Consider the following 23,492-nt stretch of genomic DNA (forward strand, 5'->3'; position numbering starts at 1 on the left):
TCATTCAAATGAAATTTCGGTCTGGCGAGTAACTTTTCCAAGCTTGGAAACAAAAGGAAGTCGCTTGTGTTGATAGCGGTAATTCGACTGATATAGCTGTGGTGACGAAGCTTGAGCACAAATGTTGTAATTCTTCAGGATCACTTTTTTCGCCAAATGGATTCGTCTTTTTTTGCAATTCGGCATGAAATCGTCCCAATATATCGGATTAATAGAGCCCTGTAAGTGTGTTGCCCTTCTCCAAGTAATCGTTGTAGATCTTCTTTTTCTTTTTTATTGGGGTAGACGCCGCTTACGCGGTTATAGCCGAGTTAGTGTGCCAGTCGTTTCTTCTTTCAGCAATTTGGCGCCAATTCGAGATGCCAAGTGCAGGTGGGTTCTTCTCCAACGGAGTGAAGGTCTTCCTCTACCTCTGATTCCCCGTTGGGTTCGGGGGGGAAACCGAATATACCCGTGGTAAGGCATGCCTGTCGTAAGAGACGACTAATATCCTGGCCACCAGTCCAGAGCCGTATGGATGCTCAACTGGTAGTAGCTTCGGCTACGAGGTCTGACCGAAGACTTAATTCTGGTACCACGGGGAGCAGTAGCCCTTGGAGGTAACTCCAATCTGCTCATTGGGTTTGGCCCTTTGTGGAGATTCGTGGTGGTTGTGGTTAAAACCCAAATGCGGGAAGAACTGACCTTGTCAGTTGAATGTGGAGTTGCATTGCAACCGGGTGCCGGACCCAAAGCACGGCAGAGGTTTTAGATGGGCCTCGAACCCGACCAAGGTGGTTAGTGTGTCCATGCCACACTGGCAATTGGTACTGAAAATGCTTAGCATTCTCAGGGCGCTGATCAACGCATTATTTTGATCCGCTGTGCTTTTGAGCGCCGTGGAGTAAGACTGTCGTCAGCAGGTACCCATGTTAAACACACAGGATGTTGTTGTCTAATGGTATGGCGCCATCGGGCGGTGTTTCCAAGTTCTTAACGGACCGCCCTCGTAGTTTTTACCTTTTTTTTAACATAACAAGTACAAGTAACTATTTATATGATTGTGGGGTATGCGTATGTTGTTTGCACTACACGTTCTGCCGCCTCACACCCCCTTCACTGTTGCCAATGGCAGGGCTTCATCGACGCCAGCAGTGACAATTGTATCAAAGTTGCTGCGTTAGTGGTTGTCACGTTGTTTGTTGTTGTTGTTGTGCGTTCTTATAACCACTTAACTGTGCGTATCTGTGTGTGTGTGCGTGTTAGTCTTAGACAGCAAGGACAGTCGGACAAGCACTCAACTCAGCTGAACGGCACACAACGCAAGGCAACGCCGCGCAACGCCGCTCAACTGCACGTCATTACGGACACGTTTTCGTTGGCATTTCGCACAATCTGGCTTTCCATGTCGATTCTTTTCCAATTCATTCGCTTTGTTAATGTAGCGAAAAGACGCCAAACGTTCGTTGTTGATTTGAATTTGCCGGCGAAGAAGCCCCAACAAAGCGCTCCGGAGCAAATGCAGTTAGGGGCTGGCTATATGCAAATGTGTGTAACTACTCGTACGTATGTATATATGTTTGTTTCTGTGTAAGTATGTATGCATGAGTGGATGTATATGTAGTACGTGCGCCATTATGAGGACGCATATCAGAAGGTGCAATCAAACGTGACAAAGAAAGTGGTTTCAGTAAGTCTGTCAATCGGTGGGACAACAACCAAAGCAAGCACACTGCAGTGGTGTAACTGTAATAGAACAAAAACTTCTCAATTTCGAGAAAAATCATTGACAGGAAGTCCACAATTTTAAATTGGTATATGTAAACATTTTGGCACCGACAGATGGCGCCCTTTTCCTTAAATAAATAAAAGTTGTTATTGAACCAGTTGATATCTGCGGTTCTACTCATTCCAAACCTACCGGTGGAATTAATTGGTCGAAAGCGTAGAAACTGGATCTTAAGATTACAGTCGGTTGCGGTAAAATTCCGATTCAACAACCCTAAGATTTTAAGTGTTACATTCGCGCAAAGGAGCACGTTTCAAACGTGTCAAAATACTGCACTATGGAAGATTACAGGATGCCTCTTGATGCTTCCGGTCAACAAAGACAACAACTCCTCTCCAAGCAGTTTCTACTTTGCATTTTTGGAGAAACCATCTCAGCTTGAAGCAAAGCCACCTTCTAGGAACATCAAGAGGCCTTTCCCTGATTACGTCGACGACATCGAACAGTACGCTGACCCGATTTCGGCCGCAACTAACTTTAGACAAGTACTGGCCACCATTCACAGCGGATCCATCAACACCTTCAGTGACCACCTTTAAGTTAATGGCGTACTTGGAGTCAAACCCCCACTGCAGGCGAAGCTCAAGTTGGCCCAAAAATCTATAATGATCCTTGCGCTACTTCGTTCTGGATACTTAAGCTGGTTAAACTCCTGCTTATCCAGAATCGACCCCGACATATCAAATATATATCACTCTAAGCATGCCTTTCGACCTTGGGCCTGCCATTAGATGACTTCGATGAAAACCAACCCGAACCTTACGATCCAAACGGGTACTAGATAACCGCTAAAATAATAACAAAAATCTATGCCAAATTTAGAGCAGATATCTTGCCAAATAAAAAGTTCAAGAAGTCAAGGACTTCACCGATCTATCACTTTGTATGGCAACTATGTCCCACAAGGGTAGTATGTGATCACTTTTGATATGTACAAACTACAACATAATCTAGTTATAAGTTTCGACAGCCGAGCGGCGACACTAGCACCGAACACGCTAACTGTGCTATTAAAGGAGTGTCGGTCCTTACTAGAAGTAGCAAGAGAAACTGCAAGGCCGACGAGCTAGCAAGAAGGAGCACCCGTGCTTCGCTCACATCAAAATGATATCGAGTTGGAGGTCCATTGGCGTCTTGCGTTCTAGCACTGATTCTATGCGCTTAGCAGACGTTGGGCAACGACCCGCTCCCGCGCGTCTGCAAGATCACTTTGGCTTATGGTAGATCGTAGAAGATATTCGAAACTACTTAACGTTAGCAAAGTTCAGCTTTCTGCAATAGTAAGGCTAAAAATCTGGACGGACGCACGTTGTCAAATTTGTATGGATGAGGATGACGTGGGAACATTCAGACACTTTCTTGTGCAGCCTTTGCAAGGCTAAGGATGAAAAATTTCCACAGTCTCATCTTCGGCGAATCAGAAGACATAGCCGAAACTGGCATTAGCAGTCTCAACAAATTTGTGATAGGCTCAAAGCGCTTTGTCGATTTGTAGAGTTTTAGATAACACAGCAGTTCGGGATCCGTGTTAGGATCGACATTTAACCTAACTTAACCACGATTGGAAGAGAACTAAGTTCTTAAATATGTCTCTATGGCCTCAACCAACCCATAGCAAAATCTACAGTGCGGATATTTGAGTTTCAGAGGAAAGATATAGGTTTCAGAGTCAAATTTATTTATATACCACATTTGTGTAATTTATAAGAACTTATATATTCGCAGGCTTTAAAGACATATCCGATCTTTGTGTTTAAAGATGAATTATTTGTAGCAAAGTTTTTAATCTTTTTGGGTTCGCAATTTTCAAAAAATCCCTGATTTTGTTGGCCGTTTATGACATTTGTGAATTTTCACTGACGCTTCATGTCGCATCGCCATAGATACTCGATAAAGATTCTCGATCGATTCATTGTATTACGATATTTCATCGACGTGACGGAAACTGTAGTGTTAAACACTAATCATAGTTATATTAGATCTGCTCGACGAATACGCCCTTGAGTCAACCGAGTTGTACGGCAACGATACATGCTGCAACGGATATTTCAGAGCTGACGTGGGTACAAATGATTATATGATTTCTGCTTAAAAGCACATATTATCAACCCACGCGGATTGGAAACGGCTTTAAATAAATGCCAACTGTCTGAACTACATTCGCAAAAGACCCACCTTTATACTGAAATTCTGTATAGTGTTTATTTGCATGTGTGTAAAAAGGGACAATTATGCCAGTATAAAATTAATCTTTTCCTGGAATGAGTGGAAGTAGTGGAAGTATTAAGCGATAGCATAAATTACTGTATTTTTTTCTAATAAAAAAATTATGAATAGATACAACGTTGCTCTTGTAATGTATGGCGAATTGTAAACTACGAGTATATCGCCTATTTTTTAAGGTGTGTACATGCGGCTGATAAAGGCATATTGAGCAAAGACCTTTTATACAAAATGTATGCATTTGTAATATGTTTGTATATGCCCCAGTAGGAAATATTGTGAGTAGGAATTTATAATAATTTCGAGAGTAAGTTTACGACTAATTGGGCCAGCAGTAAAATCAAGAATAGAGCTTCGGGTTCCATCACAGGGTACTTAGTACTCCGCAGTTCTTACTAAGTGTATCCAGTTTTCTTTCGTAGTTAGAAGGATTCCTCACTTTACTAATGTTCCGGTTGTGCAAAATTATTAGAAACACCTCTGTAATTAGCACTTCTTAGTCTAATTCTGGCTATGACGGCTCCGTTTGAGTGAGCTCGCAGCATTTAGCGGTAACACCCGGCTCCAATAAAGGTAGGTAAGTAGAGTGTATGTCTGACGACGCACCTAGGACCATAATGAAACCAGCGGCACAAAAATCACTCTCGGTCCATAATGTGCCATCTGAACCACCCTATGCTTCTAATAAAGTTCATTAATACAAAAAGCTTTATATGTGCCACAACCGAAGCGTCATCAAGAAACCTTCGTCCGATAGTTGCAACTATTCAGAAAGTCTAGCACTCGCATAGCAGGTGTTTTATTATCTGTTCTCCTTCACCTCCTGACAGTTTCTACAATAGTTATTGCAGAGTGTTCCCAGTCTACTGGCTTGTCTGCCAATTAGACAGTGACTTGTTGGCATTCCTACTAAAATTCATATGTCATACCTTTTGAACTTTAATAGACGGCCCATATTCCATTCACTTTGAGCAAGTTTGCGATTGACTTCACCGAGACTCTGCTATATTTACAACATGTTTGTCGATTAAAGGTCTACAAGTACGAGTAGCTAAAGGCAATAAAAAAACCCCTTTTATCTGAGTATAATTGTAGCATGGTGCGTGCTTCACGGTGTCGCTATGTCCTGGAACCTAATGCAAGTTTATCGCGAAATAGAATGTAAGATCCACTAAGAGATCGAAGCATTCCTTCTCTACCTTTGATGAAGCCCTAAAATTTCAAAGCCTTCCTTGTTGAGAGAACACTGCTTGTCAGAACAAAAATGCTTTCTTCAATTGCTGTGATCTCCGCTTGGAAGACACTGCAGTGGTCTGGTAGACGAAAGGTGATTCTGGCATCAAATTTTGCTGAAAAGACAACACACTACCACAGACCACGATTAACACACCCACTCTTTTCTGGAAGGGAAGAGACCTAATTTAAATTCATTTCTATAGCATTATCCGTGGTCTTAGGTAGAAACGGGAACTTACTAAGTATCTTAGAATGCTTATTATTACAGCGCAATAATAGGAAGGATTACCTCGGTCTAAGAGCTGAGTTCGCTATACTTATCATTCATATGGATTTAGACACAGTAAGAATCTCGATCATACATAGTATAAAGAATTTTAACACTTGAACCCTGAAAGCTGTCAAGGTATATAACTGCTAAGTCCAAGTTGAGAAGACTTTTTACTCCTTCTTTGATTCAATAAATGTTACCGAAAGAAGTGTCAAAACAACTTCAACGGAATGGTCGCCAATTTAGCCGAGGAACTCGCTGCATATGTTCGACGAGTCCGCAAGCTCAATATTTCATTAACAAAAAACGGTAATGCAATTGCAAATTCCCAAGGGGGAAAAGTACTTGCACACGCACACAAATGAATAAACATGTACATACCTGTTGCTAGCAAAAGTATAAAAACTAGGAATCCACAAAAGAAATGAGTGGGGAGCAGAAAACTGAAAATGTCGCAATATTATCCATTAGCAAAGTGGGAAGCATGGAAATTGCATCAAAACAAATACATAGAGACGCCAACAAATGTTAGCTTATAGTCTGTGTACATATACACATACAGATGCAACTCAGAAAGTAACGGTAAATTGGAAATTTCAAAGAGATGTTATGAAAGGTTCTTTGAGTTGCCGCCAAATGGAGCGTAAGCAGTTAAGTTATAGAGCAGCAAGGATGATGGAACAAATTGGAATTACTTGCAGGTTCAGCACGATGAGGCGTCATAAATCCTTAGCGGACTAAGAAATACTCTCATTTATTTAATGAATTCTGGGCCTAGTAAGAACTACCGCAACATGGTAGTCTTCAAAGTTCATCAGAATAAGCTTTGTTCGAAAGCATTTTACTTTATAGATAGATAGAAAAAAATTGAGGTTTTGCACTGCAACCTGTGGTCTATTGGGTCCTCTCCTATATCACATAAGGTCACAAAGGTCGAGCACTCTGAATAATTCCAGGAGCTTGCTGGGCGCGACTTTCCAACCGTTGAAACTGGCCAGCTATGGAAAAGTTAACCAGCTTAATCCGACTGCAGTAAGGCTTCAATAAATGAATAGCCCCAGCTTAACAACGATGGAAAGATCCTTCTTCTTCTTCTTAATTGGCGTAGACACCGCTTACGCGATTATAGCCGAGTTAACAACAGCGCGCCAGTCGTTTCTTCTTTTCGCTACGTGGCGCCAATTGGATATTCCAAGCGTAGCCAGGTCCTTCTCCACTTGGTCCTTCCAACGGAGTGGAGGTCTTCCTCTTCCTCTGCTTCCCCTGGCGGGTACTGCGTCGAATACTGCTGGAGTGTTTTCGTCCATCCGGACAAAATGACCTAGCCAGCGTAGCCGTTCATTTTAATTCGCTGAACTATGTCAATGTCGTCGTATATCTCGTACAGCTCATCGTTCCATCGAATGCGATATTCGCCGTGGCCAATGCGCAAAAGACCATAAATCTTTTGCAGAACCTTTCTCTCGAAAACTCGTAACGTCGACTCATCGGTTGCTGTCATCGTCCAAGCCTCTGCACCATATAGCAGGACGGGAATTATGAGCGACTTATAGAGTTTGGCTTTTGTTCGTCGAGAGAGGACTTTCCTTTCTATTGCCTACTCAGTTCGAAGTAGCACCTGTTGGCAAGAGCAATCCTGCCTTGGATTTCTAGGCTGACATTGTTGGTGCTGTTAATACTGGTTCCTAAATAGACGAAATTATCTACAACTTCAAAGTTATGACTGTCAACAGTGACGTGAGAGCCAAGTCGCGAGTGCGACGACTGTTTGTTTGATGACCGGAGATATTTCGTCTTGCCCTCGTTCACTGCCAGACCCATTGGAAAGATCCACACACAGCAAAAACCCATTTACATTTCATTTCATTTCTAATCCGAACAAGCCTTTAAGTTGTTCACTCTATCTGCTTCCTGTTATCTCAATCTTCTTTAATGTGATATGTGATAATAATTGCGAAAAAAACACCTACAGCTCCAACAGAAAATCGAGGTCAAGTTCAAGATATTTTATTTTAAAGGTCAGTATCGCCTCCTCTTTCAGTTTGCGATAAATATCGAAAGAATACGTGGGGCAGTCATCTAAATTCTGGAGTTTTTCCGACTGATGTATTTTTATTGAAACTGTCAACTTGGTGACATATGTACCTAAAAATTATTTGTAGAATATGTTTTGACTCATAATAGCAACATAGTGGCGATTTCCGTACGAACGCGTTGTTTTTAAATGTGATAGAAGTTACCCGACATTTCAATCGAAGATGTCGAATGTCAGTAACTTTTTGGCGGTTGGCAAGACTACTCAGTACTTGTAATTAGTTCACCAGCGAAAAACTATGCTTGAATTTAATATATAGTCGGAATACTAACTGGTCACTGTTTAGTGGCGGCACATGGAAGCAGAATAGGGCTGACAGCTCGAGAAGACTGCAGGAAATGTTCAGAGCTGGGCACCAGGGAAACTATAATTCCCAAGAAATTTAGTTTACTTGAGTGATCAGTAGTTCACTATGGTCCGAAGGACAGTGTAAGGGGTTCATGGAGCTTATTACACCCTGAAAAATTAGTATTTTTCTTATTGTAGGAGTCTTTGCCAATGTCTGTGCAAAGGTCTGGTGAAGCTAACAATCTTGCTGGATGTCAATTGTCAAAGTTGTTCTGTAGAAGAAAAGTTAAAATCCTTTTGGCATTTCTTTTTTGTAACCACAGTTCCAGAGCTTTAGCCAACCAGACGAACCCAACGGAATTAAAGTTTTAAAGACCCAGAAACTCAAACTTTTTAACACCCAGCCGAAAAAAAGTTCTAAGAAGATCCGACGTTTCCGATCCAAATTTGGTTCAGCGATGAGGCCAATATCTGTTCCTATGTGTATATAAACAAGAAAAATTGCCGCATTTCGGGCGAAGGGCAACCTAAAGAGATTAAAGATCTGTCATTTCATCCAGAAAAAACAACGGTTTAGTGTGGTTTGTGGGCCGGTGGAATAATCGGTTAATACTTCTTCAAAAATTATGCCGGTGAGAACGTAACCGTCAAAGGCGACCGTTATCGCGCCATGATAATCGATTATTTTCAGGCATTGAAGCTCGTGATCTCGGCGATATTTGCTTTTAACAAGACGGCGCCACTAGCCGCACATCGCATTAATCAATAGATTTATTGGGAGAACACTTCGGTGAGGACCAAGATCGTGCGATATCACACCGTTAGACTTTTTTCTGTGGCTATATGTAAAGTCTATTCAGACCTAGAAGCAAAACATTACGCGTGTCATTCGCCAGTTACCAGTCGAAATGCTCGAACGAGTCATCGAAAATTGGACTCAACCGTTGGACCATCTGAGACGTAGGCGCGGCCAACATTTGAAAGAGATAATCTTCAAAAAATAAATGCCAAAGGATGATAATAAACATTCAATATTAAATTTTAAGTCTGTGTTTTTTCTTAAAAAATGTAAGGAACCTCGAAATGGATGATCTGGATATATACAGACGGATAGACATGGCTAAATCGATTGAGCTCTCCATAGCTCCGATAGTTCCCTTCGGGTTTTACAAACGTAGGTTACTTTTTATTTTTCAGGATTTAGCAACCATATAGGATCTAGTGAAACCAGCATACATTCAATATTGAATGAACATTTGACTGTAACCAAATTTTTCGCATTAGATCCCATACAATTTGTGCTTCGAAACACGACTATTACATCGTGATAGGTGATGAATAATGAATTGACGCGCTTGAGCCTGAAAGTAAAAATCAGACGATTGTATGAGTGTTTCAGTTAAGCCGAATGATGGCCGTTTTTTTTTTAATCTGAACATTCCACTAGAACAATACAGAACAGTATATTGTGGGTAATACACAACAACTGCATTTTTAGCACTCAAAACACCGATTAATGAGTCAACCACCGTATAGTTCTGACTTGAACTAAGAGGTCAACGTTCGATGCGTTCAGAATGCATGTTTTGGAGATTCCTCAACTATAGTGGCAAAATTGCTTCGACAATTGGTTCAATCGCATGGTAGGACTGTACATTACTATGCCAAATATGAGCGCGATCTGTCAACCGGTTTCTTTACGGCAGCTGCTCGACATCACTCGCGAGTCCGTTCAAATGATTTTCATGATTAAACAGGTCTCTTTGGGCTTGCTAGATCGTGCAAAATCCGATCCCACATTCATGGAGAGCATTATAACTGCTGATGAGACATGAGTTTATGAGTTTGACATACAAACAAGTCAACAATCATCGGAATGGAAGGAAAGAACGAGCCGAAATCAAAAAACCACACCAAAGCTGCTCAAAAATCAAGGTGATGCTCATTGCTTTTTTCGATATTCGTGATTTGGTGCATCATGAATTTGTTCCGGAAGGACAGTTGGTCAATAAGTAGTTCGATTGGGCGTTATTAAGGCGTTTGCGTAAGAACATTCGTCGAAAACAGCCGAAATTGTGAAAAAACAATTCATGGATTTTACACGATGATAATGCGCCATCGCATCGAGCCACGATTGTGACCGAATTTAAAGACATAAACGCAATGAGTACCATCGATCAACTACCGAATTCACCACATTTGGCTTCCTGTCTGAAATTGGCGGTCCTTGGAAGCCGTTTTCAGTCGATCGAAGAGATAAAACAAAATTTGCCGAAGGAGCTGAAGGCCCGAAAAGTGCTCATGAAAGTGGTCGAGGACTGCACAATTCGTTGGCATAAGTGTATTGCATCTGGTGGTGATTACTTTGAAGGCGACAAAATAAATATTGAAGAATAATGAAATATTTTCCGTTTTCCAGGTACTTTTTTGACACAATATAAGAGATCACTTTTTAAATATCTCGATCTTGAAAACAGCGTTGAAACAACTCATGTTTCTAGCATTTCAAGACAATTGAAAAAGTATCAAAACCGAAACAATGAACGAAATTTTCCGAAACCCAATACGAACACAACTCGTAAGCCTATATACATACATACATATATGCATGTATGTGCGTATATAAGCCTGTGTGTGTGGGTGCATGGAAATTAGTGCGTGTAAAAAACACAGGCGCAGAAAAACACATTGAGTAATGGGTAACAAACAATAATAACAGTAACAGCAGTAAACAACGGCAACAGCAACAACAATTGCGGTGGTATACTTTGACGATAATGAAGCGATTTTCCAGTTATGTACACCCATCAACTGCACCTTAGAAGTGAAAGCAAACAAAACAACGGAGAGAAAGTTGAAGCCAACAACAATGTGCGGCGGGGGTGCGGAGGTGGGCGAACAAAAGTAAACAACAAAATTAACAAGAAACAAGAAATGGTGAAGAAAAAAACAGAAAACATACAAAATGCAACAACATACGAGCAACAACAACAAGCGTAAAATAAAGAATGAAAGGACAACAACAGCAACAACAAGCGTAAAATAAAGAAAACAAGAAAGGACTCTAGCTCGTTGATACATTTCGAACATTGGTACATAGTACAAAACACTTTCTCTGCGTGCCGCGCAGCCAACACACCCCCCGCCACGGCCTAACCCTAAGCCGGTTGGCATTGCGAAGCACTTGGCATTTCACACGACACAACTTAACGCAATTTCGCTTTACGTAACGTGATCTCAATCAACAGCAAAAGCAGAAAACTGATGGGGAAAAATAAACAACAACAACAACAATAAGACTAATATTAATAATAACAACAACAATAGCAATAATAATAACAGCAACGACCAAAAAACACCAAAGCAAGCAGTTGTAACACAGCAGTAACAACAACAACAACAATAGCAATAAAATAATAGCAAGCAATGATGGCAACAAAAGCCATAAAAGCGACAACCAACAAGATGGCTACACGCACCCACACAGAACTGGTAACTAAGTAAGTTTGTATGTGCGTGTGTGTGTGTGTGTGTGTGTGTGAGTGTGTGTTAGCGCACATTTACAACACTGTACGGGCAAGTTGGCTAAAGATATGAAATCAAGTGGAAGCATACGGAAAGAATATGCTATAATAGCATGACCTCAGCGCCGTCTGTCACACACACACACACACACAGCCGCACACATTTATGACCGATTTAACCGCCAACGCTACCCGCTCATTCGCAACTGCAACCAACAACATCACCATAGTCACCAACAAGCTGTACACTCGAAATATATATAAATAAATATATGATATGTATGCCTGTATGTGTCTGCATGCCTATGATGCAAGAGCACAACAACAACCAATACATACATACATACATACATAGATGAATAAACACACACACACACCTACAATGTCGCCACGAACGTGCAGGAATTATAACAAGTGTAGAGGAATTCAACAAATACTCAACACATCGCTATGCCGCCGCCGCCGAACCACCCGCCTCCCCCTCCAACTCATGCTAAGCGCTTAAAAATCCACGCCGGGCGGTTGGCTCCATTCAGCAATGGCCGCGCAGCGAAGTCAGCAGACAGCAGTCAAGAGTTGGCTCGAAATAGTTTCTCAACACTTTTGGCATCGTAAACTCGGCTTACGGCGTACAACTTTCGGCTTACGGTGTGCAGTGGTTGGGGGGTTGGGGCGACAGCTACTTTATCTAATGTTCCGCTGACTCTGCGCTGCCGTTGGCCGCTGGGTCGCTTTCGCTGCTTCGTGTAAACATGGCAACGCCAGCTTATGAGCAACAGCTACAATTGTCGATGCACACACACACACACACACCACATCACAACCAATCCTATGTGTGTATGTGTGTGTGCAAAATATAATAACTTCATAATCATTTTGAAAAGTAATGCCAACTAATTTTATTGCTAAGTACTGTGTACTTTATGAAAACACACTCGTTATGAGAGTAAAGTATTTTCTTTCTAATTTCATTGCAAGCGGTGGGGCAATCAATGAAAATGCTTAAAACCCACTCTACATGTGTATGTGTAGTTTTATCAATTTGAAAACAAGAAAAACAAGAAAAAAACGTTAACTTCGACTGCATCGAAGCTAATATATCCTTCACAGGTGCATTTCTTTTAGTAACTATGTGTTCAGTTTGTATGGCAGCTATATGCTATAGTCAACCGATCTGAACAATTTCTTCGGAGATTACATTGTTGCCTTAGAAAATAATCTATACCAAATTTCGTGAATATATCTTGTCAAATGTGAAAGTTTTCCATACAAGAACTTGATTTGGATCGTTCAGTTTGTATGGCAGCTATATGTTATAGTGGTCCGATATCGGCAGTTCCGACAAATGAGCAGCTTCTTGTAGAGAAAATGACGTTTGCAAAATTTTCAAAACGATATCTTAAAAACTGAGGGACTAGTTCGTATATATACAGACAGACAGACGGACAGACGGACAGACAGACGAACATGGCTAAATCGACTCAGCTCAACATACTCTTCATTTATATATATACTTTATAGGGTCTCCGATGCTTGCTTCTGGGTGTTACAAGCTTCGTGACAAACTTAATATACCATGTTCAGGGTATAAATGTTAGAATACCCTTCACAAGTACAAAAAATTCCATAAAAGAACCTGATTGTGTTCGATCAGTTTGTATGCAACTTTATGCTATAGTGGTCCGATCTAAAAAATTTCAAAGCATAAATCGTGCAAAATTTCGTGAAGATTTTTCGCAAATGAAAAAGTTTTCAATACAAGGGCATGTTTTTGATCGTTCCGTTTGCATATTAGGTTGTCAAATATCTCCCTTCCGCTTTTTTGCTCTTTATTCAATGCTTTATAAAAAGTGTTACAGTGATCGGATTTAGTTCAAATATGCGCCGTTTCGTTCGATAATCTGTTTCCATCTAGACGGCAACTTCATAATACCCCCCTCGTAGAAGCCCCCCTCCTTATTTGCGAAGAATTCGGACAGCCACTTTTCACAAGCCTCTTTTGAGTTCAACTTTACACCAACAAGGGCGTTCGCCATGGACAGGAATAGGTGATAATCACTTGGCGATAAAACCTCCCATCCGAGCTCCCATAGCTTCTGACGAGTCATCAACGAAGTGTGTGGTCTGGCGTGGCCAATTCTGGACGCTTCTGTTCGATCGCCTGAATTAAGTGTCTGACCATATGGGAGCAACTCATAGTGGATGATTCCCTTTCAATCCCACCAAACACACAACCAAACCTTTCTGGCCGTCAATCCCGGCTTGGCCACTGTTTGGGACGATTCACCGGCCTTCGACCAAAACCGTTTTCGCTTGATATGGTATATAATGTGATCAATTTTTCGTCGCTAGTCACCATCCGCTTCACAAATGGGTCGAGTTCGTTCCATTTCAACAGCATATCGCAGGCGTTAATTCAGTCCAGAAGGTTTTTTTTTTTTGCGTCAAATCATGCGGCACTCAAACATCAAGCTTTTTTGTGTGCGATTTTTTCCATGATTTGATCGGTATTCATCGTCACAGGTCTTCCGCGGCTTGCTTATCCATGGTGTCGTTTTCACCTGCTCTAAATCGTCGAAACCATTCTCCCGCAGTTCGAAATGATAAAGTACCATCTCCCGAAACACCATTAATGCCACGGAACGTTTCTCTAGCGGATTGCCTTTAACGAAGGAAAACTTTAAAATAGCGCGAATTTCGGCGTTAGTGGATTCCATGTTTACATGTCTGTTACTGTTGAACGCAATATCCAAACTAATATGCACAGCGTCGTTTTGTAGGTTATGTCAAGACCTTTCAAAGATGTATAGTATTGCCAGATACGAGCTCATAGCCGTCATTATAGAAGTTAACGCAAGTGAGGAAAGTTCTCTGAGCGCCATTCACTTGGGAGCGACCAAAAACGATTCTTTTACATAAGGCTCAAGCAGCTCCGGTCTTAGACCAAGAATCCACTGGGTAGCCAAAAAACATCCGTTTGAAGGCGAGCTTAAGTGAAAAGGCGAAGCTTCCCCTCCCCAGGGTTGTGCGTTGGGTTTGGGACCCGCTACGTAAAAAACACCCCCAATGAAAAGTAAACAACAACCTCGGAAGAGAAACGCCATTTTTGATGACGACCACAGCAAACGTAATAAGGGCTATGATTTAAGGGAATGCACCTGTGATGTCCGATCCCTCAATTGGGAGATGCTGCTGCAAAACTGGTTGATACCCTCATGAAAGTAAAAGCTGACATCCCCCAGTCCAAGAAGTGCGATGATGGACGGGACAAGGACTGAGACGTGTAGGTCCGTGTGGCATTTACTACAGTGATCGTATAAAGGAGCACAAAATCTGTGTGGAATTCTTGGTGGGAGAGACTCCGTCACCGAGTCCTGGCATTTACCGAGGTTGCTGAACGTCTAGCCACAATCCGCATCAAAGCGAAATTCTTTAAATGTAGAACGATGTGACCAAAGATTTCTGCTATGAGCGCTTGGAGCACACCTATGAGAGCTGTCCCCGCCACGATGTCAAAATCATGCTTGGTGACTTTAACGTCAGGGTGGGCAAGGAAGGTATCTTTGGCACAACGGTCAATAAATTCAGCCTCCATTATGAAACGTCCCCAAAAGGGTGGAGGCTAATCGACTTCGCCGCGGCCCGAAATATGGTTATCTGTAGTACAAGATTCCAGCATAGAAAAATTCACCGAACTACCTGGCTGTCTCCGGATTGAAAAGCCTCCAGACGGAAGACACGTCTCCAGTGCGTAAGACGTGCGTATCACCCGCCTCTGTGCAGCAAAAACGACACAAACACATGGAAAGTTTGACGTCGAGAATCTGCAATCACAACAGACAGCCAAACGATTTTCTGGTAACCGATCTGGTAACCGGTGCCTAACATTATGTAGGGAACACTTCTCCAGCCTCCTAAATGGCAGTGAAAGCATAACACCAGGAGAAGGCGAACCCGATTCCCCAATCGATGACAATGGAGCAGACGTTCCATTGCCCGACCATGAAAGTTCGAATAGTAATTACCCGTCTGAAGAACAACAAAGCGGCGGGGAACTATGGATTGCCGACCAAGCTTTTCAAATACGGGGACGAAGAACTAATAAGAAGCATGCATCAGATCTTTGTAGAATATGGTCGGACGAAAGCATGCTCGACGATTGGAATTTAAGTGTGCTCTCCCCCATCCACAAAAAAGGAGACACCACAATCTCCGACAACTACCGTGAGATAAGCCTCCTCAATATCGCATATTATGTTTTATCGAGCGTATTGTGTGAAAGATTAAAGCCCACCGTTAAAAAACTGATTGGGACCTTACCAGTGTGGGTATGGACCTTACCAGTGTGGGTCCAATCAGCTTTTTAACAGTTTTTAACTTCAGGCCTGGAAAATCAACAACCGATCAGATATTCAAAATGCGCCAAAGTTTGGAAAAGACACGTGATTCGTCGATTTTAAAGCTGCCTTTTACAGCAGGAAAATGAGCTACCTTTATGCCGCTTTGTCTGAATTTGGTATCACGACAAAACTAACACGACTGTCTAAACTGACGTTGAGTAATATCAAAAGCTCCGCCAGAATCGGGAAAGACCTCTCCGAGCCGTTCGATACCAAACGAGATTTCGGGCAAGGCGACTCCCTACAATCTACTCTAGGAGAAAATAATTCGAGCTACAGATCTGAATAGAGAAGGTACAATCTTCAACAAGGTTGTACAACTGCTAGCGTACCTTGATGACAACGATATCATTGGCCTTAACAATCGCGTCGTTAGTTTAGCTTTCCTCAGGTTAGACAAAGAAGCGCGAATCAAATGGGTCTGGTAGTGAACGAGGGCAAATCAAAATATCACCTGTCATCAAACAAACAGATTTGGCTCCCACGCCACTGTTGACAATCATAACTTCGAAGTGGTAGATAGTTTCCTCTACTTTGGAACCAGTATAAACACCAAAAATAACGAAGTAGCACCTTGAAACTCTTGCCAACAGGTGCTAATTCGGACTGAGTAGGCAATTGAAAAGTAAAGTCCTTTCTCGACGAACAAACACCAAATTCTACATGTGACTCATCATCTCCTTCATATGGAGCAGAGGCATGGACGATCAGAACATCTGCTGAGTCTAAGTTACGCGTTTTCGAGAGAAAGGTTTAAAAACTTCAAGTTAAACTCACAGTTTCTTAAGCATTTCAGATTTGTGCATAAACACCAACTTAAACTCGAGTTTATTTAAATATAAACGTCCTCTATTACAATATCATAACGGCGTCTTTAAACTGTAGTTTCTCGTTCCTTTAATTTACTTTGTATGCTGAAAAAGTTTACTGAATTAAAATTTTTAAATCGGATTTTCATCACTTTTAAACACTTTTAAGGGTGAAGCTCTTCTAGCAAACAAGCGATATGTCTGTATGTAATTCTTTGTAGAAGAAAAATTATTTGAGAAACTCAAAAAAAAGATGATTATCTAATCACAAAATAATGAAAGGCAAAAAAGCGCTTTATTGGAGTTTCCCTTTTCGAGCGGCTTTCAACAAAAAAGCAAAAGCGAAAAGGCCAACGCGATGGTTAAATGCCATCCGATTAAGAGCGTCAAAGAGATCTGAATGCGATATTTATAACAAAAGGTAAAAGAATATTTAAGTACTGTGTCCCACTGTAGCCAAATGCTTTGCCTACGCATGAAAGTTGTTCGTTCGATTGTGGGTTCGGTAAGGAGTTGGCTGTGTAGTGTATTTCTGACCTGAAAGGCTACACAGAGAAATCTGAATTGCTTGGTATAAGTAACTTCACACACCTGAGTTTGTATTTATGAACCAAAACAGATTATCAAGTTAAGATTTAGTGGAATAGTTCCATTTTCAGTGAGTACGTAGACCGAATTGTCCTATTAACGAGCACCTCTTTTTTACCCAAATGCTAGGCCTTTATTAATATGTTTTTTTTCTCTGAAATACGGATACTTTTCCAAACTCTCGGGTTGAGCTTGTACTCCAGTTCCAAGATAGGATCCCTTGCTTACAGATCTGTCTTTCAAATCTGCTTCGAAATGCATTTTTTCACTGCGTACAGATCCGTCCACTCGTAGAACAAGAGAAACAGTAAACCGCAGTTTAAATTTCCATTTCTTATATTGTTATTATGCAGAGTCCGGAAGCGGACAGCCATAGATTCACGAATCCAAAACTTCTAGAGAATACTTCCTATTCTTCTTCGTCTTTGACACTACAACTGTGGGTCGGCCTTTGCCGATAATGCTATATTCTCTCGCCTTTGCGAGATTTTTGTTGTAGTAGCGACAAAAAACATTCCTGAAGAACTTTTGAAGAATATTGCCGTGATAACAGTCTTTGGCCGGAGAAAAATCCGGGTCCGTTCAGCTTACTTAGGCCCGACTGGCGTGGGAACGGTGCTTTGTAAGGTCACGACAGTTGTACATTCCAAGTGCAGACCGGCCCATTAGTCAATAGTCTTTTTTACAATTGGATGCATAGGCGCCTTTTCTTTAGTAGTCCACCGATTCGTCACGAACCGAAGGAGCTTTTCACTGGATCATCTTTATCCATGCGTACGAAATGGCTCAGCAGCGCATTCGTTGGATTTTCAAGCTGTTAATTATACTATATACATGACGACGTAGAGCTTACATACATATACATATATAGGTCGTGGTTCTACAACAAACGGTCGTCGCACTCACGCCTTGGGTCCCATGTCACTGTTTACAGTCACAACTTCGAAATAGATAATTTCGACTAGAACCAGCATTAACACCCACAACAACATCAGCCTCGAATTCCAACACAGAATAACTCTTGCCAACAGGGCTACTTCGGACTATGTAGGCAATTGAGAAGTAAAGCCCTCTCTCGACGCATAAAGATCAAATATCGCATTCGATGGAACGATGAGCTGTACGAGATATAAAGCGGCATTGATATAGTTCAACGAATTCATGTCGTACGAATGGATAAAAACACTCAAGCTCTGAGAGTATTCGACGAAGTACCTGCAGGGGGAAGCAGAGGAAGAGAAAGACCTCCACTTCGTTGGCATTGGAAAGACTTGGCGGAAAAGGACCTGGCTGAACTTGGCATCTCCAATTGGCGCCAAATAGCGACAAAGGAAGAACGACTAGCGCGCTGTTCTAAACTCGGCCATAACCGCGTAAGGGGACAATAAAAAGATGAAACCGTGCCTCTGCTGATATCGTTTGGTTGGGTTCTCTTTCGTGTTGTCTGAAAAAACTTATCTTGATGATGTGTATATATTTTGCAATTATCACAAATTAGAGACATTCCTTTGCACTGGTCTGTATCGTGTTATATTATTAAAAAGAAAACTATTATTACAAAAATTAGGTTAGAAAACCTAACCTCAAAATAAATAAAAATAACCTTAACTAAATAGCTACATTAGAAAAGAGTTTAGAAGAATTAAATCCTTTAAATACTCACAAATATAAAATACTAGCAATAACGGTACAAGAAAACGCAAGTGTATGTGTGTATGTAGTAATCGATTATAGCAACAAAAACATTATAAAATATTTTATAAATAGCATAAAAGCATCAGCAATGCAAAATAGTAACGAAGAGTATTTTAAAATCAGAGTTCAACAGTTAAAAATATTTAAATTCCGGTTTCGAAAAGAATGCGGAAAATGCCATGGCGAAAAGGGGTGTAAGAAGGCATGTAATGACAGATCGTTGGCCAAATATTTAGCAATAACTACAGCTGTCGATTGCTGGAAAAGGGTTAGATTATGGGCGCAAGCAATTTATTCACACCGGCACACGTGCATACATACATAAATAAATAAATACACATACATATACATGCTTAAGTATAATATTGGTTCATCCCACTTGAGATTATGGTTTCTGACTTTGCCACCCCTATCAAATTACCGCAGCAATATCACATGTCATTACTTTACGGAATAAAGTATGCGAAATATACACATACATATACACACATATGTATGCAATAGATATGTGTATATAGTTAATGTCGATAATAACTACCTAAGAAAAGAAACACTTAAGATTATATTTTTAGTAATCAATTCCACCAAACATGAAGGCTCATAACACTTTATTTGCAAAAAGAATATTGTAGTCGTTAGGTTTGTTGTTGTTGGTGCGGCAGAAAACATTTCTGAAGTAATTTCAAGGCATGGTACGGAGTTCACAGTCTTTGGCAGGACAAAAATCCGGATCCGTTCCGCTTGCTTAGACCCGACTGTCAGGCGAATGAAAGTCATTATTTTTATTAAGTATCGGTTGACGCTTTGGCCGACGGCTGACAAAAGTCAAAATTAAGAAAATACAAATTTACAAATCGCACTATGGTTTTTGGTACCCAGCAGGATACCGGAATTCATTAGAGTACTGGAACTTAATGGGTGCGTAGAATATGGGGAGGTCACAATGGACCTCAGGTCGCAGTACAAACCTCAATTTATTCTATATATGTGACCTGGTATACGAAAAGGGAGCTAACGTGCGAAAACTAGTTTTCTGGGAAACAGCTGTTAAAAATAAACAACTCGTTTCGTCAGTTTCTCGTTATCTCATTAATTATTCTCCTTTTTTTGACACCTAAGCCCCCTTTCCGTAGACCAGGTCACATATATGTATATATATATTTTGTGATTTTGGGTGTAGTAAAAAATCTTGACAGATATAAAATTAATCACTTCGGTTGTTATTGTTGTTGTTGTTGCTCTAGTGCCAAAAAAACATTTCTTAAGTGATTTCGAGGAATGGTGCCGAGTAGACAGTCCTCAGCCAAATAAAAATCCAGGTACCGTTCCGGTTATTTAGACTCGACTGTCGTGGGAACGGTCACCTCCGTTGTTGCTGTTGTTGTCGCGGCAGAAAAAATTCTTCAAATAATTTGGGGAATGTAGCAGGGTTGACAACTTTTGTTCGCATAAAAATACGAGTTCATTTTAATTACAAAGACGGCGGTAAGGTGTTGTTGTGGTTGTTCTAACGGTCAATTCCGAATAGGTAGGGGTTTAACCAACAATAGCCAGCACAAAATTGCACAAGGGTCACTCTAGATTCTCTCGTACTGTTGTTGTTGTAATGGTTAGCTAGTTCCCGTTAGGAGGATAAGGATTAGATAACTTGTCATCGAAAAGTGCCCAGGAAACGTGCTGTTTCGACGGGGTCGACCATAGGGAGAGGGGTGTCAGATATGTGGGGTTAGCAAGGCATGCAAAGAGCTGGTTAGTGTTATGCGGGGACTCCTTTGATATGTCAGTGTCGATTCTGGATAAGTAGGAGTCTAACCTGATATAGTACCCAGTACTAAGCTGCGCAAGGGTCACTCTCGATACTGGCGGCAACTCGAGGTCTTCGTCTACAATGGGTGGTGGTTTGACTTCAAGTACGTCATTCACTCAAAGGGAGTCGGTTAAGGTTTTAATGGCTCCACTATGAGTGGCGGTTAGTGCATGTCTGTAGCTTGTTGCGTCCGAAGTCAGGTCGGCATATTGTTTTACATATGTGGGCCGCGTAGTTGAGGAAGGACTTTTTGATCCCGCTAGGAGGCGGTTCCGCTACCAGCAGGTGCTCTTCGTCTGCTGTGGTAGGCTCAGGAAACGAGCTGTTTCGACGGCTTCGAAAGCAGTTTGGCTGATGGAGAAGCGGACATTTCTAAATCGAGTGAGCTCATCATTCTTTTACAAATGTCGTGGAAAACTTAATGAACCCTGTTCAGAATATAAAGAGTAGCACATTACCCCCATAGTATTCTGGACCAAGTATTCTTTTGATGGAAACCACGACCACACCCGAGACGAGGGTCGGTCTAAGTACACAAAACTTATATGCTGTCGAGAACTTTCCACTCGGCAGCATTCACGAAATATGCTTAGGATTCGTTTTATACCCTCCAAATAGCAGCAACAGAAACAACTTGCGCTCTTATAGTGATTTCCAAAGAACAAACTGAGTCGATACGGTGACTAAGTTAATTCAATTGGCGTTTCAAATTAAAATATAAGCGATAACTCAATATTGAGCGTTATACCATAATCAATATCTAAATATATAATATAAATAATTGCCAGTGCGCTCACCTTAACCAATGGCGTTTGGTGATGCTCGTATGGCAGCATATGGCATCGTACTGATCCGCCACCCAAACAATCAATATTATATAGAATGCAGTTGTTGTATCGTTAAAGAACTCAGACATTATGGATTCCATGCCTTAAAGAAGAGAAGAAGAAGCAGCAATAAGTAATATATTCTATAAGTATAAGATAAAAATAACAAATAAAGCTGACTTTAGTGCGGTTGCTTACCAACGAGTGCTAAAATTACAGTTAGCAGTGGAGCGATGGGAAAACGCGCGGTTACATTGAATTCCAGCATTTGTAAAAGATCAACTGTAAATGTAAAAGCGTAACTGCAAAACCAACGTATGGCGGCTAGAGCAAACAACTTACCAATAAAAACGAATATTTGATGATGCGAGAAGCGTAAAAGCATAGAAATAGAAAATGTCTGCAAATGAAGAGAAAAAAATGGTAAAGTTTCGTTATATTAAGCATGGCACACAAGCTTGGTATTTCACTTACAAAAAGCACCATTACAAAGAATGCCGTTAGATACGAACTCCATGCTGCCCACCACATTGACACGAAACGATAATGCTCACCGGTTATGACATTACGCAAATAACCTTTATTATCTTCCTTTTCAGCAATCACACGCACCGAGGACATTAGCAGGTCATCATAACTATAATAATATGAAATATTTAGTAAAATATTAAAAGAAAATTACTTTGGAACACTCACCCCAACAGCTGTTTGAGCAAAAATTTGCTAAATTTATCACCAAAACATTTATCAGTCATCGGATCCAATTGCACTACACGTACGGGGATCTTCAGACGTTTACGTGTCGCTGATGAAAGGCGTAAATGCCCATACTCTAATGAATATTCCACAATATACTGTTCATCTGAAAGCTTACTTATTACATTTTATAAAATTAGCCACGTTAAGAACGTTTACCATCGTCATTATCGGACTTTTCCAACTGCTCGGTGGCCTTGTTTTCAACAGTCTGCCCAGTTATGGCTTCCGTTTTGAAATAATATATTAATGTTTCATTTGAATAGGTGAATGTGGGCCGCAATTGATAACCGGAACGTGTCAATGTGCGTTCATATTGCTTTAGGCGATCATGATTGACTTTAGTTTGAGGACCAATGCCATAATGACTAGCGTACAGAGAGGAAACCAAATTAGTTAAGTATTGTAACGAGTAAAGTATGTGGTATAAATTTTGCTTACTAATAATTTTGCAAGTAACGTATTAACTGCTCGTTGGCTTTTGTCTTCGACAACAAATCACGCTGCTTCTCCAAATTCGGTATAACTTCAACTCTAAACAAAGATAAAATATTTATAAATATATTAATGATAATAAGCAAACTATTCATAATGCTGCATACCTCAGCACTCCATCGCGTGGCCAATCTTTGACATTTTGCAAACATGTAGCGGGATTCTTGATAAATGCCAAGTGTATATAAACCAAGGCGAAGAAGAATAACAATGCCTTGAGCAATATGAAATATTCCAAAACTCGTTGGAGAGGCCTTAGTGATAAAGAATGTGAATATATTAATAATTAACAAATATAATTAGCAAAGCAAGCTGTAAGCAAAAGTAGCGTAGTTTCTGCACACTTACTTGGGAAATATTTGCGCATACATAAGAGCAATCTTGAAATAAATGGCGTGAAAGAGGCGATCGCGTACATTCATCAGGTTATTCTGAAAACAATAAATACGATAAAATTAGTTTCATATAACGAAATCACGAAATCATTTATAAATATTTTAAAAGATTTTACAAATTTATGTAATTAAATGATAACTATTTTTCAGTTCAAAAAACGTTTAACTGCACACACAAACATACATACATATATGTATATAAATCTGCATTTACATATTAGGAAATCATAATGATTGGTAATTTTTCACAACTTGTTTTGGTCCTAAACGCGCTTACTGCTTTATAAAATTTAAGGGTGTGAGATAATTGAAACT

At 40.7% G+C, this 23,492-nt stretch overlaps 1 protein-coding gene across 1 annotated transcript in view; it reads right to left on the reverse strand.

Annotated features, from left to right (window-relative positions):
• Positions 1–23,492, reverse strand: part of LOC120771279 — a 36,713-nt gene that overhangs the window by 12,537 nt on the left and 684 nt on the right. The window contains exons 2-10 of the mRNA XM_040099205.1: positions 23,131–23,213; positions 22,890–23,036; positions 22,729–22,821; positions 22,447–22,655; positions 22,228–22,393; positions 22,006–22,168; positions 21,874–21,931; positions 21,730–21,813; positions 21,502–21,634 (exon numbers count right to left, since the gene is read on the reverse strand). Of these exons, the coding sequence (XP_039955139.1) occupies positions 21,502–21,634; positions 21,730–21,813; positions 21,874–21,931; positions 22,006–22,168; positions 22,228–22,393; positions 22,447–22,655; positions 22,729–22,821; positions 22,890–23,036; positions 23,131–23,213 (1,136 nt within the window). The remainder of the gene's footprint in view (positions 1–21,501; positions 21,635–21,729; positions 21,814–21,873; positions 21,932–22,005; positions 22,169–22,227; positions 22,394–22,446; positions 22,656–22,728; positions 22,822–22,889; positions 23,037–23,130; positions 23,214–23,492) is intronic.

Source organism: Bactrocera tryoni, chromosome 3 (assembly GCF_016617805.1).
Source record: "Bactrocera tryoni isolate S06 chromosome 3, CSIRO_BtryS06_freeze2, whole genome shotgun sequence".
Taxonomy (NCBI): Eukaryota; Metazoa; Arthropoda; class Insecta; order Diptera; family Tephritidae; genus Bactrocera; species Bactrocera tryoni.